The 17,364-nt window shown below is 34.3% G+C and overlaps 2 protein-coding genes across 3 annotated transcripts in view; one reads left to right on the top strand and one right to left on the bottom strand.

Annotated features, from left to right (window-relative positions):
• The window catches only part of LOC131938198 (transient receptor potential cation channel subfamily M member 4), a 29,285-nt gene extending 24,603 nt beyond the window's left edge, over positions 1-4,682 (top strand). For both annotated transcript variants that reach the window (XM_059296113.1, XM_059296112.1), the window contains exon 40: positions 3,582-4,682. In XM_059296113.1, coding sequence (XP_059152096.1) covers positions 3,582-3,755 — 174 coding nt within the window. In that variant the 3' untranslated portion in view covers positions 3,756-4,682. The remainder of the gene's footprint in view (positions 1-3,581) is intronic.
• A 7,121-nt stretch (positions 4,683-11,803) lies between these two features.
• LOC131938204 (transient receptor potential cation channel subfamily M member 2) overlaps positions 11,804-17,364 on the bottom strand; it is a 47,542-nt gene continuing 41,981 nt past the window's right edge. The window contains exons 23-27 of the mRNA XM_059296118.1: positions 17,043-17,203; positions 16,792-16,897; positions 14,876-14,922; positions 14,199-14,253; positions 11,804-12,412 (exon numbers count right to left, since the gene is read on the bottom strand). Coding sequence (XP_059152101.1) covers positions 12,217-12,412; positions 14,199-14,253; positions 14,876-14,922; positions 16,792-16,897; positions 17,043-17,203 — 565 coding nt within the window. The 3' untranslated portion in view covers positions 11,804-12,216. The remainder of the gene's footprint in view (positions 12,413-14,198; positions 14,254-14,875; positions 14,923-16,791; positions 16,898-17,042; positions 17,204-17,364) is intronic.

Here is a 17,364-nt window from a genome sequence, read left to right as displayed (position 1 = left end):
CAGTGCAGATACTACACTTTAAACCAAGCCAAAAGATCGAGAATACAAAGTTATTTTTTTTAAAATTAATCAGGCCTGCTTGGAAATAATATTTTAAAAATCTAACAATAACACTTTTAGCACTTTCTTTATTAGCTCTTCGTAGATGCTCTGGATATTTCCCTATTATAACTTGTCCTGTCTTTGTAATAGCCAAGTTAAAGTCACTTCAACTGACCAGAAGTCTCTCAATGTCTTCATCTAGTTTATCTTGGGTGATGTCAGTGACTAAGTTTGATGAAATTTCTTTTGTTTTTTAAAATGATTTTCTTGCTTCTTTAGCTTTTCTTTTTTTCCAGCCTTTCTTCTTTTTTATAATAAAAATATTATTCTTTTGTGCCAAAAGAAACTTGTAGTCATAATAGTGTTTCAATTGAACACTTGCATTGTCTTCTAATTAAATATTTCATAAAGGTGAAAGTTTTCTATTTAGACTAGAGTAAAATGATAAGTGTAAAATCTAGAAAAAAAAATAATTTCGAAATAATTTTAAAGCATTTTTAATATTATTATTCAATTAAATATTAAACAATAAAACATTTTGAAAGAAATTTTATGGCATTTGAATTTTTCTTTTATTATATATTTTTATTAACTTTTTATTTATAGTCTCCCTTGTTTTGAGGTTATATTAAATGGTAAGTGGGCTGAAAATATTGATATTTAATGATAATTCTAACCATTAAATTTCAATATTGCTAAACTTTGATTATAAAATATAGAAGTAGGCCTATATGTTTTTTTTTTAATTTATATGTTGATATACGATGGTCACATTTTTTAAAATTTGAACAATATTAATTAAACTTTCGTGAAAGGCGAGTGTGCCAATCATAGATCTTTTTTTACTAGCAAAGTGGGCTGGTGAGTAGATAATTCATGGTAAACTACTGCAGAAAAGAATCTATCTTTGTTATTTTTGTGTGTGTGTACATGAAATATAGGAAATTTCAGCAATTCTTGCATCCTTTTGTCAGACAAATTTGTGCACAAATGTTGAAATATCAAATATCCTAAAGCACTTGGCTTATACTCAAACCAATGTTACAAAACCCATAAAATATTTTGAAAGTAAGGGGAAACAGGTACCAGTGAATTTTTTTTTTTTTTTAGCTCAGAATTATTAATTCATCTCAGTTTCAACTGTTAATTATTTCATCTGGGTTTTTTTTAAAATTATTTATGAATAAACATGTCAAAATTACATTGGCTGATTCGGGACTCTAAAATTTTGAAATGTTGGAGAGATAAACTTGTTTAATAACAGAATAGGCTTAAATTCATTGATTCAAGCATTGTACAAAGCAGTGGCGTAGCAAGGTCGGTGTCACCCGGTATGGCACTTAATGGTGTCACCCCACAGAGGCGTAGCGACCCTTCCCGGAGCCAAACTTTCACATTTTCGATTTGCACACCCCCCCTCAAACTTTCGATTTGCACCCCCCTCAAGTTTTTCTCTATATATTTTGCTATTTTTTGCCAATCTCTTTTAAGAATGATGCCTTACTACATCTTACAATAGGTATTACAATCTCTTTTAAGAATGACGCCTTACTCACATCTGACAATAGGTATTACAATCTCTTTTAAGAATGACACCTTACTTACATCAGACAATAGGTACTGCAATCTCTTTTAAGAATGATGCCTTGCTTACATCTTACAATAGGTATTACAATATCTTTTAAGAATGACGCCTTACTTACATCTGACAATAGGTATTACAATCTCTTTTAAGAATGACACCTTACTTACATCTTACAATAGGTACTGCAATCTCTTTTAAGAATGATGCCTTGCTTACATCTTACAATAGGTATTACAATATCTTTTAAGAATGACGCCTTACTTACATCTGACAATAGGTATTACAATATCTTTTAAGAATGACGCCTTACTTACATCTGACAATAGGTATTACAATGTCTTTTAAGAATGACGCCTTAATTACATCTGACAATAGGTATTACAATGTCTTTTAAGAATGACGCCTTAATTACATCTGACAATAGGTATTGCAATCTCTTTTAAGAAATGCCTTTCTTACATCTGACAATAGGTATTACAATGTCTTTTAAGAATGACGCCTTACTTACATCTTACAATAGGTATTACAATATCTTTTAAGAATGACGCCTTACTTACATCTGACAATAGGTATTACAATATCTTTTAAGAATGACGCCTTACTTACATCTGACAATAGGTATTACAATGTCTTTTAAGAATGACGCCTTAATTACATCTGACAATAGGTATTACAATGTCTTTTAAGAATGACGCCTTAATTACATCTGACAATAGGTATTGCAATCTCTTTTAAGAAATGCCTTTCTTACATCTGACAATAGGTATTACAATGTCTTTTAAGAATGACGCCTTACTTACATCTTACAATAGGTATTACAATATCTTTTAAGAATGACGCCTTACTTACATCTGACAATAGGTATTACAATGTCTTTTAAGAATGACGCCTTGCTTACATCAGACAATAGATATTACAATGCCTTTTAAGAATGACGCCTTGCTTACATCTGACAATAGGTATTACAATGTCTTTTAAGAATGACGCCTTGCTTACATCAGACAATAGATATTACAATCTCTTTTAAGAATGACGCCTTGCTTACATCAGACAATAGGTATTACACTGTTTTTTAAGAATGACGCCTTGCTTACATCAGACAATAGGTATTACAATGTCTTTTAAGAATGACGCCTTGCTTACATCAGACAATAGGTATTACACTGTTTTTTAAGAATGACGCCTTGCTTACATCAGACAATAGGTATTACAATGTCTTTTAAGAATGACGCCTTACTTACATCAGACAATAGGTATTACACTGTTTTTTAAGAATGACGCCTTACTTACATCTGACAATAGGTATTACAATGTCTTTTAAGAATGACGCCTTGCTTACATCAGACAATAGGTATTACAATGTCTTTTAAGAATGACGCCTTGCTTACATCAGACAATAAGTACTACAATGTCTTAAGAATGACACCTTATTTACATCTGACAATAGGTATTACAATCTCTTTTAAGAATGACGCCTTGCTTACATCAGACAATAGGTATTACAATGTCTTTTAAGAATGACGCCTTGCTTACATCTGACAATAGGTATTACAATGTCTTTTAAGAATGACGCCTTGCTTACATCAGACAATAGGTATTACAATCTCTTTTAAGAATGACGTCTTACTTACATCTGACAATAGGTATTACAATCTCTTTTAAGAATGACGCCTTGCTTACATCTGACAATAGGTATTACAATCTCTTTTAAGAATGACACCTTGCTTACATCAGACAATAGGTATTACAATATCTTTTAAGAATGACGCCTTACTTACATATGACAATAGGTATTACACTGTTTTTTAAGAATGACGCCTTGCTTACATCTTACAATAGGTATTACAATATCTTTTAAGAATGACGCCTTACTTACATCTGACAATAGGTATTACAATGTCTTTTAAGAATAACGCCTTATTTAAAATAATTTTTTTCCTGTCTGGTCCCACAGTCTCAGAACTACATGTGGATTGATGAGGAACAATACAACAGCCTGCCACCCAGAGATCTGAACTTCCTGGAGAGAGTTTGTGACCTGCGCAACGCCTGGTCACCCAGGAAAGCTGAAAGGATGACATCAGCTAAGAGTGTCAGAATATCGGCCAGGACGCCACTTTTGAAGTGATCGTGGCAACAATCAAGCTCATGAATTTTACAATTTGTTTCAACAGAATCTATGCAAGGATATTGTTAGCCCGGTGTGATAGTGCTTTGAAAAAGTGTTTTTGTTTGCATGTTGGAAATGTTCAAGATTTTCTAATATTGAATAATGAGTAGCAATTAATTTATGCCATATTTATATGTTTTTAATCATTTATTATCATAAACAGATAAAGCATACTTTTAGACTAGATATAACCCTACTCATAAGAATACATTATATTTTTCAGTTCTCTATCCTAATTAGAATTTTTGTTTAAAAACAATTTGATATAATGGGTCTTAGATAGGGTAGTTTTGTGTAAGATAAATTAGTTTAAATAAGGTAGATTTAATGTCACACATCAATCACACATCAATAAAGTATTAGATAGGCCAAATCAATAGTCATTTAGTATAGAAGAAGGACCCAATAACTTCATATAAAAGGGATTTTTCTGAAATTTTTGTGTAATGCAAAATTATAACTACACAATAGACAATTATATTTTTTATGTTAATTATTGTTATTACATTGATGTAATCATTTTACAAATGTTACATTTATTATTGTATTAAATGTGAAATGCATTATGTGAATCCTGCCTTACTTAACATATTTATATGTTTAATGATATTGTCTCTGAAATAAATTTGAATTCATTTTTTACACTTGGCCATTTTTATTCTACATGGCCCACATGGCCATGTTATCCTACATAGTTATAAATGGCCAGCGCCCATCATAAATGAAAAATGAACTGTTTTTCTTTTTAATCTATACAACATTCACTATAATGGGTGTAAAAGGCATTTTTAAAACATTTTAAAGTTTTCCCAGTGTTTCAAAAGTTTTGTTTTGGAAAAAACATTCATTAAAATGAACTACTGCTGCCTTTGTAATAAAAAATTAATGTGCACTAAATAGTTTTTTTTTTTTTTAATTTCTTGCCTTGTCAAAAATTGGAAAGTAATATGCTTAACAACATTAATTTCTATAAAAATAATTAAGTCTGCTGATTTTTAATACTTTTGATCCCACTCTATCTCTGTGTTAATCAATTTACATAAAATATCAAGGATTTAATTGATGAATAAATCCAGCATTCAAACACATTTTATGAGCCAAACTTCATGGACTTAAGAAAAAGTCTCCATCAAACAATATGTTGAATCTAAAGATTTTATTTTACACTTTGAAAACTCAACATTCTAGAATATTTTTCTTGCGTGCTCCTCAGATCAAATATATTTCTTTACAATTTTATTGGAGGATGCCATTGTTGTTCTCTGAAAAAAAATGTGTTTACGAAATTTGAATTGGCAAAAATTATTATGACAAAAAATGTTTAATTAAAGGGAGAACAAACTGTAAAAATAATATATGATGATTAAAATGGGTTAACGCCCTTGCAACGACAGTTCATTAGAAGTAATCTATAGTTAACGAAATTGTTATTAAGTTAATGAAAACATAATTAAGTAATTAGAGTCTATAGCCTAATCTAATAACCTTTGTTTTACTCCTTATTTTTCCAAAGTTCCAGTTTTATGTTGATTCCTTAATAAAGCTAAAAATTTTAAAAAAATTTTGTAAACCAAAACTCACCATTGGCCAGATTCGTCATTTTGCTGACGGCTTCTTTCCCGCGCTCCACCCATTCTTTCACAACATCCTCTGTGACGTTGCTCCGTAGTTTCGCCAGGGCGTCAGCGATTGGTTGTTTCCAAGTGTCTAAATATAGATGTCGTTAGGGATGAAATGTGTAGCGAACTATAAATTTCAATTAATTAAAACTATTTTCTAAATTCTTTTGCCGTTCGTGCCCAAGACGTGGGGCAGATGAAGTGGAGTTCATCTGATTGAGAGACCTCGGTATATTTTCTAAATTAAAATTAAGATTCCCTGAAATTTTTAAAAAATTTCCAAACTAAACAAAGGGGGTAGGGGATTATTTAGGGGGTGGCATCAGATCGTAAAATGCACTGTCAAACCTTTGTTTTATCCAGTTAAAACTAATATCCAGTTAACATATTAAAAGTAAAGGGGTAAAGGTGACACCAAACTGAAAATTCAAAACTTTTGTTGAGGTTTGGTGTCAATACCCTCAGTTACCACATCAGCTGACACCCAATCTAGTGACGCCATTGTGGGCATTGTGACTTAAATACGGTTCCCAGAAAGAACCGCAACGGAAAAAAGCGCAACGGAAAAAAGCGCAAATCAAAAAGCGCAACGGAAATAAGCGCACACGGGAAAAAAGCGCAAAGAGAAAAAAGCGCACACAGAAAAAAGCGCAAAGAGAAAAAAGCGCAAACGGAAAAAAGCGCAAAGAGAAAAAAGCGCACACAGAAAAAAGCGCAAACAGAAAAAAGCGCAAACGGAAAAAAGCGCAAAGAGAAAAAAGCGCACACGGAAAAAAGCGCAAAGAGAAAAAAGCGCAAACAGAAAAAAGCGCAAAGAGAAAAAAGCGCACACAGAAAAAAGCGCAAACAGAAAAAAGCGCAAACGGAAAAAAGCGCAAAGAGAAAAAAGCGCAAACGGAAAAAAGCGCAAACAGAAAAAAGCGCACACGGAAAAAAGCGCAAACGGAAAAAAGCGCAAACGGAAAAAAGCGCAAACAGAAAAAAAGCGCACACAGAAAAAAGCGCAAACAGAAAAAAGCGCAAACGGAAAAAAGCGCAAACAGAAAAAAGCGCACACAGAAAAAAGCGCAAACGGAAAAAAGCGCAAACAGAAACAGAAAAATGCGCAACCAGAAAAAACAACGAAAAATGTGCAAAAGAGAAATTTAGCACAAAGACCATATGGACTAGATGACACATTTATACATGACTGTTAGGGCTGCTGTGAGAGTGTCGTGTTTGATCACGTGATCTACTACCATTTAAAGCGTACCACTACCATCTGCATTCCCATCACCACGATACATAGGGACGCTACTCTAAATCTATGCGAATTTCTTTTGTTTACATGTTTTCATTACCCTTCAAACAAAAGTCTATTTTAGTTATATTGAGATTAAAGAATGTAAATAAATAGTATACACAATTCTGTAGAATAGGAACGATTGGGAGGGAAGTAACATTTAGCGCAGTAAATTTAGAGGTTAGGTAGGGTATAATAAATGGTGGGGTTAGGCAAGTTAAGGGGTCCATTCTCTAATAGGCAATCTATGTCTCTTTCGTACTTTCGTGTTGGTTTATTGTCGAACCTGTCCTCACCTCACATCACAACAGTTGGGTGACGCTTACCGTGTAATGTTAAAATAAATAGCATGTAATTGAGTTAGTTCGAAGTGAGTTTTCATACAAGCCCAACGCACTAATTAAGGTTATCGCAAAATGTAACATATATGTAACATATGTCAATGATGTCAATGAATTTTCATTAAAAAAATGATGTCTAGTACAGTTTACGAAACTTACGAACTTCGCCGATACTTTTTTGGTGGGTAGTTTGGTAAGTATGTAGGCGGGTAGGTGGGTAGGTGGGTAAGTGGGTAGTTAGGTAGGTAGGTAGGTAGGTGGGTAGGTGGGTAGTAGGTAGGTAGGTAGGTGCGTCATGATGTGAAAAAATATTAAATACAAAATTGTTATTTTGGTGCGAATGAATGTTGTTACGAGAGATATGACAAATGCATGTTTGATGACGCGGATGAAAGAGAGTGAAGTTTTGCCATAGGAACGGGTTGTTATAGTATGCAAGCTAGGTAGTTCGGACTAGGGAGAATGTGAAAGATACTTCGTGTAATGTCGATAGTTTTATGTTTATACGAGAATAGTAGTTAAATAATTATTGACCAAGAAAATAATAGGCATTGTGTAAAGTGATTATCGCCTGTATCGTGGTGATGGGAATGCAGATGGTAGTGGTACGCTTTAAATGGTAGTAGATCACGTGATCAAACACGACACTCTCACAGCAGCCCTAACAGTCATGTATAAATGTGTCATCTAGTCCATATGGTCTGTGTGCTAAATTTCTCTTTTGCACATTTTTCGTTGTGTTTTTTCTGGTTGCGCATTTTTCTGTTTCTGTTTGCGCTTTTTTCCGTTTGCGCTTTTTTCTGTGTGCGCTTTTTTCTGTTTGCGCTTTTTTCCGTTTGCGCTTTTTTCTGTTTGCGCTTTTTTCTGTGTGCGCTTTTTTCTGTTTGCGCTTTTTTCCGTTTGCGCTTTTTTCTGTTTGCGCTTTTTTCCGTTTGCGCTTTTTTCCGTTTGCGCTTTTTTCCGTGTGCGCTTTTTTCTGTTTGCGCTTTTTTCCGTTTGCGCTTTTTTCTCTTTGCGCTTTTTTCCGTTTGCGCTTTTTTCTGTTTGCGCTTTTTTCTGTGTGCGCTTTTTTCTCTTTGCGCTTTTTTCCGTTTGCGCTTTTTTCTCTTTGCGCTTTTTTCCGTTTGCGCTTTTTTCTGTTTGCGCTTTTTTCTGTGTGCGCTTTTTTCTCTTTGCGCTTTTTTCTGTTTGCGCTTTTTTCTCTTTGCGCTTTTTTCCGTGTGCGCTTTTTTCTCTTTGCGCTTTTTTCCGTTTGCGCTTTTTTCTGTTTGCGCTTTTTTCTGTGTGCGCTTTTTTCTCTTTGCGCTTTTTTCCGTTTGCGCTTTTTTCTCTTTGCGCTTTATTCTGTGTGCGCTTTTTTCTCTTTGCGCTTTTTTCCGTGTGCGCTTATTTCCGTTGCGCTTTTTGATTTGCGCTTTTTTCCGTTGCGCTTTTTTCCGTTGCGGTTCTTTCCGGCCACCCTTAAATACACAGGGGGTGGAGGGTTAGTATGCGGTAGTGTATGTTCTAAATGGTCATAATTGACTGACTTTACACACTTTAAGGAGGGGATTTGTAGTAAGTGCAGTAGGCGAAAAGACAGTGGGGGGGGGGGGTGTATTATTTGGACTTCACTGTTAATAGGACAAGTCAAATAATTGTCAAATTAAAAACTTCCCACACCTACCGGGGATAGGGTGAAGAAAACTTATATGGAACATGTTTATATGGGAATGTTAAGTAGCATGGATTACACACACACACACAAATAAGTGTAAGGAAAGACTTGGAGAGGTAGAGGTTGTAAAGTTAGATACATAACAAAACTGAACTAGCTTACAATTGAACAGGCCTGCAACAAATCTTCACAGGTCCATTCTAGGCCAACACCTAAGCCTTAATTAGGATTTCATCATCAGCGTATTAGGCTAGGAAAAAAAAAAAACGTGAATATTTTTATTCTCTTACCCCACCAGGTTCCCGCCACGATGCTCACACACGCCATCACCATCAGCACTACAAGAACGCCTGCAAATAAAACCAGTCATTTTTTTTTCGCAATATGAATGATACAATGTTCCTTTAGTCAAGCTGCCCAACGACCCCCCTCCCTCCATACAAATACACACACGCCATCACCATCAGCACTACAAGAACGCCTGCAAATAAAACCAGTCATTTTTTTTTCGCAATATGAATGATACAATGTTCCTTTAGTCAAGCTGCCCAACGACCCCCCTCCCTCCATACAAATACACACACGCCATCACCATCAGCACTACAAGAACGCCTGCAAATAAAACCAGTCATCAGATGCAATATGAATGATACAATGTTATTTTAGTCAAGCTGCACAACGACCCCCCCCCCTTCCACCTAAATACACACATGCAAACACACTTCGAGGCATAAGCAAAGGACAATACTTAATTTTTTTTTTTAACTTTTTAAAAAAATTAAATTAAGAAAATATTTTTTTTTAAATTGCTTGATACATGACTAGCAGAAACAATATGAGAATAATTTTTGTTGGATTAAAAATTACCCCAAGTCCCCAAACCTCGCCTAACAGTGACCGGTAAAAATTTCGCAACTGAAGGATTGGGGACGGCAGGGCCAACCCGTAGAGCGCTAAGCTGCTAACCCCAAAGTCTCAAGTTCTAATCCGGGTCAAGTCAGTTGAACGTTCCTTATTCCACTAACGTTAGCGAAAGTAAAGGCGGATGGACTTAATGCTGACCACACCATCTCCTCATATGTCGAGTCCACACAGAAACTGGTAAACTTCACTTGCCCACCGTCAGGATTGAAAGGGAACTTGACTTTTTTTCTAACTTTAGAAACGAGAAAGCTTACATGATCGTTGCTGTAATAGACATGATTAGATTTTATACTTCCGATTTATCATTTTTGCTTGTATTGTATACTGCAATGTGTTAAATGACCATTATTATGAAGTAGTCAGGGGTTCCCAGGCTATCATAGACAAAATATGCACAGTTGAAATGTTCTTTGGGAGATCGACTTTTTAAAAATTCCCAGGCCGCTTGGTCACAGCTTATCCATACCTGCCTACGCTACACATATTTAACATTAAATGTTGTCAAAAGACTTACTTTGATTCATAGCTGTTCCTTCACCGCCGAAAGAACTTCGCATCAGATGGAAAGATGAGTTTTAATTATAATTTAACCACACAAATCATTAACCTAATCAGTGTTTACTCCATCAGACCTCGTCAAATATGTTTACGTGGCGAAAATTTCAAGTCTATGCGCATCAATTAGCAAGCAGTGTTAATTTGTTATTTGTAATTAGTGACCTGTAATTAGTAATGTGTCATTTCAACATCCAATATAGACGTGCCACCTAGGAGGAAAGGCGTAGCAGTCAGGTTAGGTAATTAGTTTTTTTGTTTTTTTTTTTGAGAGATGAGTTGCTGGCCTTTTACTTAATAGGCTTTGTAAATCTCGGCCCCTCACACTTAAAATTCAAGTCTCGTTTGTCAGGGAGAGGTATACATTTTCGAACTATATTAATATTTTGTGAACATGATTCCCTTGACGACAAAAAAAACTTAAACTTTTCGGCTATTTGTTTCCAGACCTCGCTCCAAGACTTTAAAGTACCAATGAGTACCCAAAATGCAATAATTATAAACATTTTACTAATAATAGAATCAAATTAAGTACTGTTGGCTTTGGTGATGAATAGTATTGCATTCATATTTTAATTTCGTTTAGGACAACCTGATACGGATTCGAATAATTAATAAATAAATAATAACAAACTTACGCTTCTATAACATATTTTACGCAGACTATATTTTTCTTTAAACTAGCCGACATTTTGTAGTTACCAGTATGAGCATTATTATTGTTTCTAATTTTAAATACAATAGCAAAGTAACTTTTCTATATATATTTTTTACAGATTTAATTTTAAAAAATTCACATTTGGTTTGAAAAATACTAACTGGCAAGTACGGAAACGAGAAGCTGGTGACCTACTTACAAGCCCTAATCGGGACAGTGGCGGGGCTAACTGAGCAGACTAATGTAGCCCGTGTCTTCACACAGACAGCTGTACCAGAATTTTGACGGTTGAGATTAACAGCCAATTAGTTTCCATCCTGGCTCGTTAATTAACTAATTTACATCATCATTCATCAACTAGGACAGTGCTCAACAGAGCATCAACAAGCACGGTCTTCATCATTGCATTGTTAATAAGTAACATTTCTAACGTTTGATTTTATGTTGGTTCTATCACTTAATTTTTTTAAAAATATAGCTGTTAGGGCGCCAAGTCAAGCGTAGTTGTAAGGGCGCCAAGTCTTAGCTGTAAGGGCGCCAAGTCAATCGATGTTAGGGTTGCCAGATACCTTTTCCGAAAATACTGGACACCTTTCCATCCTTCCCTTCTCAGGTATGCCGCAAAGCAGAAGAAGGGGGGGGGGGGGGGGTAACAGAGTATTATTCATATACTTGTCCAGTATTTGTATTTATTTTATCATGGACAGTCTGCTCAAATACTGGACTGTCCAGTTCAAAACTGGACACCTGGCAACCCTAATCGATGTTGATTTCTTTTAAGTGGTCTTTTGAGGTAGGCCTACTCTGTGCCAGAGCATTTTTGTTTGACATCAGACACAACTTTATTCACCTCGTGAACATTTTTATATTTTAAATTAAAAAAAAAAACCTCGCTTATAGATTTTCTATATTATTTTATTTTTTGTTGACTAACAATAATACTTTTTTAAAAAAACAACAGATTCTTAAACATTGTACATATCTTCTTAAAAAAAGAAAGGTAAACTTGTCTGATTGCTCTAATTAAAATACAAATTTTGCCGTTTTAAAAACAAGAACCAAGATTAAAATATATGGTATGTATAAACTTTAAAAACACAGGAAAATTATTTTAAATTAATTATGCAGACAATAAGTAAATGAAAATTCACTTAACGCATATCAATAAACAAAGCTGCATATTGCCTTTGCTGTTTCTATTTTATTTACGATATTTTCACGCAGTTTCTTTCAGGCATTTTTGGGGGGAAGACAATGCCATCTAGAGCACACCCACCATCCCTCTACTACCTCCCCCTTCCAGAAGAAATAGAAAAGCATACAACTTATATAGAAAATATAAGCTTAATACATCAGTGAGATTGCAATCCACCTTGTTTCGTTTTACTTTTTCTTTTGTTTGTTCCTCAACAGTATACGCGAGAATCTGTTCAGCGATGGACCTTCAGCACCTAACTCTGGGACAAGACCAAGTGTCCCTTTGACCAACGTGTTGTCTTTCTTTTGGTAGTGACTGTTTCTACTAGGTCTTGTGTTAACACTCGGAGCTCTAGACAATCTCATCGATTCGTTTTCATGGCTGGATTTATATATATATATATATATATATATATATATATATATATATATATATATATATATATATATATATATATAAATATATATATATATATATATATATATATATATATATATATATATATATATAAATATATATATATGTATTAGGTATATTTATGTATGGTATATATATATGTATATATATATTATATATATATGTATTAGGTATATATATGTATGGTATATATATATATATATGTATATATATATATATATATATATATATATATATATATATATATATATATATATATATATATATATTAATACTAATAGTTTCGCTGTCTGTCTATCTATCTGACAAGAACGCTCTGTCTGACAAGAACGCTCTGTCTGACAAGAACGCTCTAGAGAAAACACAAGCAAAATAAAAACATACACAGTAATTCGAAAAACGAAATATGACGTCGACACATTTAGCAGAGAGTAGAACATAATCTCAAACCAGAGAGTGCGCACAGTAATATGACGTCATTGATTCTCGCGTAAACATTGAAAAAAAGGAAATTTTGTCTAATCTAAATGGTTTTCGTGAAGAGTTTCTTGCATATAATTCTTCAGGTAGGGGCGAAGCCCCACCCCCCGCGTAAGAACGTCTGAGCCCCCCCCCCCTCCCCAACTCAAAAGAAATTTCTTCATCGATACTCTATAATAAAATTACCGCCTAATTAATGTGTCTAATCTAAAAAGTGGTTTTCTCGCAATTTCTTTAATGCAATTCTTCGCGTAGTGGCTAAGCGCAACACCAGTGTTTCTTTCAGACTTTTTCCTCCCCGGAGAGGGGTGGGGGTAGTTGAAATTTTCGGGGGCGGGGGTAGAATTTTCGGGGAGGGGGCGGACACTGGAAAAAGTATATAATTATATTTCGTTGAATGGGACGGTAGACATGTTTTTTTGGGGGGTGGGGGTGGGGGTGGGTGGGTGGGGCTGGGGTGGGGCTGGGGGTGGGGTGGGTGGGGTTGGGGGTTGGGGGTAGGTGTGTGTGGGGGATGGGTTGGTTTTAGTTTAGAGAAAAGAGACAGCACTATCAACCTAGCGCCCGGTGTATCCTTCCTCAACGGGCCATTTTTCTCGTATATATATATGAGTAGGACTTTAATTTGCATAAGTGGTTACTTTTATAATGATAATAACATACTTTATGTATTTAATGTTAGCTATATTAGCCACGAGGGCCGTTTATATATATATATATATATATATATATATATATATATATATATATATATATATATATATATATATATGTATATATTTGTCGTTTGTAATTAATTAAAAAGCATTTTAAAGAAATATAAGTAAAATAGTATTTAAATTATAAAAGTTAAGAAAGTCATATTTATAAAAATAGAATATGTAAATAAACAGAATTAACTTAGTAAGGTGTGGTTTGTGTGCTTATTCGATTATTCAATTCAAATATTAATTTAAAATATTAGAATATACTTTCTGTTGTCGATCATTTTAATCGATTGGGATGTATGTTCTATATATGAGTATTTTTAATTGAGAATGTTATATTTGGGCTATAATTAAAGCACTACTGTATCATATTGATTTTTTTCCTCCAACATCACAGGTACTGTTAGTGTTATGGTCATGGTGAGGGTCAAGTAATCGCGATCAGAAAATCATAACAGCACCAACAAGGGACTGAGAGGAGCAATTTATAACCTTAACATGACATTGTTTTACATGCGACTTAAGTGTCCACTAAAAAAAATATTTGAAATAAAACTTCAAACCTGTCGAGGTGATCGACCTCATCAAACATTTTCTGTAGATAATTACTGTAAGCCTCTGCAAGTATAAGATGCGTTAGATAATTACTGTAAGTCTCTGTAAGTTTAAGATGCGTTAGATAATTGCACGGTAGTTGTCAATCTAACAATCAAACACACACGTCAGATGCAAGATATTGGTCCAGTTAGTAATCGATGCTGATTCAGCTCGGGGTTCTGGTGTTAAATTAAATGTCTCGACTCCAGTGGTTCTTAACCTTTTTGAACGTACCGAACCCCTTCAGTTTCATATGCACATTCTCTGAATCCTTGACTGTACTGACAAAATATGTTAACAAGTCATAGGAATCGGGTGTGTGTTTTACCTCAGCCGAAACCCTGACACTGACTCATTGAGCCCCTGGGGTTCGATTAAACCCAGGTTAAGAACCTAAATTAAACAAGCAAGTTTCAATTGTGTGGTCAATAATTAAACTTAAAAGTTAACGTTCGTTAATTTCACGTAATAAACTATCATTTAACATAAATTGAGTGAAACACTTTTTCAGGAAATGTAGAAATAAAACAGCAACATAGAGACAACACACACATATATACACACCATACACAGACAGACAGACGCACGCACGTACACATAATATAATATGATACTTCTGTTAGTAACGTTGCTAACTACAAACCGTGTATTTTAACAGTCCATTTGGTTGCTGGATTCATCTTATTGAGTCTGAAATAAGAAGAGAAAATTTATGTGATCATATAATACAAAAATAGCAACTGAAATGGCTAAAAATAAAGCAAATCAACATGACTAACACGAGATAATAATTTTTTTCCACATATGGGCATCATCGTCTATTTTGTCAAGAGAGGTAGAGATTGGGTTGTTTTGATGTACACAATCCTAACGTAGAATATAAGCTCATCATGCTTTAAGCTTACGTAACTGGATGCTTTCGCTAATAACATAAGTGGTGTGTAGGCTCTAGAAAAAAAGCAACATTTTTTGGAGGTCTCAGACTCAGTGTTCTAACAACATATATATTGATATATTGATCATATACTCATGTATCCTTTTTTACTTTCTCGTATATACGAAGTATAGAGAAAGTATTGTAATCGTGCACAAAAATCATTTGAAATTTTAACATTTTCACCGTATTACACCTCAATCCTTCATCACATCCGAAGTATTTTAATCGGGCAAAAATTATCAATCCAGATTTATCAAAATTAAGAGGTTTTATGCGTAATCCAGTCTGAAAAACTGGGCTTTGCAATTCTGTCCGTATGTCTGTGTGTCTGTCTGTCTGTCCGTGTGTAAACACGATAACTTGAGTACCGTTACAGCTAGGTTGATGAAATTTCATATATAAGTATTTTATCAAAATCGTAGATCCGTATCAACTTTTGAGCGATTTCCGATAACAGGAAGTGGTATTTTTTTCTACTTTGAAATTTTCAAAAGCCTATAACTTGAGTACTATTTCAGATAGATAAATGAAATTTCACACGTAAGTAAAAAATCTAATTCTCTACCTTCTGTAAAAAGATTGAGTAATTTCCGTTGACCGGAAGTAGTAATTTACGCTACTTCTGATTTCTCAAAAAACTAATGTAAATTTTTAAAGTGCTAATAATATTGCGCACTATTATGCACTTTTTATTTGGCGTTCACTTGGTGTGCAATTCTTTTGTCTACGAGATTTTATTCTATTTTTAAAACTTTAAGTATTTAAAATGGATTAAAAATCATGTCTATAGCCCGAGTTCCCATCCCCTGTTGTTTTATATAAGAACGAGCCGGCCCGCGGCATATCATACGCCGCTATTTAGTTGTTTTTTCTACTTTTCAGTTATTCATAATTTGTGAATTAGACGGTACCAACGCTGCCACTGAAAATATTTCTTTAAAACACTATAAGTAGCACGTTAAGGACCATAACCTCCCCCCTACGTTTAAAATCGTTTCAAACTAAATTATCTGTCCCTAATAGTCGTCACTAAACCCGGCTCTGCTTGTAAACATTTAGAGTGAACACAGCTCACTAAGACCATGTAGGGGTGGGGGGTGGGGTGAGAATTATATATATAGATATTCAAGAAAGTTTAGGGGAGATCACTCCCGGTTTATTTACTATCTCTAATAGAGTCAGCTGGCTGGTTTTTGTAACAGGAAATACTCTAGGAAATTTGTTTCCAAATTTTCCAATTCTGGTATGGTGAAATAACATTAAATGAATCCAAAATTGTATGATATTTTGTCATACTATCCTCCTGTCAATATTACTGTTACATATAGAATACAGAATACTATCCTTAACTTGACCTACCTAGTGTCATCGCTAACTTACATACACATAAATACATTATTAATTAAGAAGTGTGGTTTTTTTTCCTGAGCCTACCCTCTTGAAATCGATGACTAAATTTACAAAAACAAATCAATGTTTTTAATCCAGTTCGAAATTACTTAAAGCACAACGTAAACAAAGTTTGTTCCAATCTATCTTAAAGTTTGTAGTCGTGCTCTAGCTTGAAGTAAATGTAAATAATTAGTAAAGGACGGCTGTAAAAAAAAAAATTGTATACATACATTTCTTCTTGTTTCAGATCCTCAAAGAATGTATGAAGAGAATCGCGTTCAAATGTAAAATAGATTGAATCATACTCTCCCTTGTCTTTCCCCGGTATGTTCGTGGCTGTCAGGGGACATAACATGTTTTAGGAGATAACCTATAACTGTAAGATAAACCATGCAAACTCTAACAAAAAAATAAACCATGCAATATTTTCTTTAAGAATTTACTGAACTTGAAGGAAAGATAATCTTGGATAATCACGTACCGAATATGTTTTTCTTGTCCGTGAACAAAATCTTTTTGAGGAAAGTGAGGCCAGTGAATGGAGGGGGGAAGTGCCAGTTGTTGGAGTACGTCCAAGCCAGGGCTATGCTGGCGTTGGTCCAGAGTTTCTTGGAGTTTTTGTCGATTTCTTCTATAGACGAGCTGAACACGAGAACCATAGGAAGAGTTATTTTAATATTTCAGTCTGATGCTTTCAAGGGGCGATTTTATTCAATGAAGTAGTATTTTTTTAATAATGGTATGACTAACCCGAAAGCATCGAGTTCGAGTTAGGGTTCGTCAATAGAACGCGCCTGAGTTCA

This window comes from Physella acuta, unplaced genomic scaffold (genome assembly GCF_028476545.2).
Source record: "Physella acuta isolate Inbredline_101_S28 unplaced genomic scaffold, ASM2847654v3 ptg000237l, whole genome shotgun sequence".
Classification (NCBI taxonomy): Eukaryota; Metazoa; Mollusca; class Gastropoda; family Physidae; genus Physella; species Physella acuta.
This window is presented reverse-complemented; position numbering and strand designations above follow the sequence as displayed.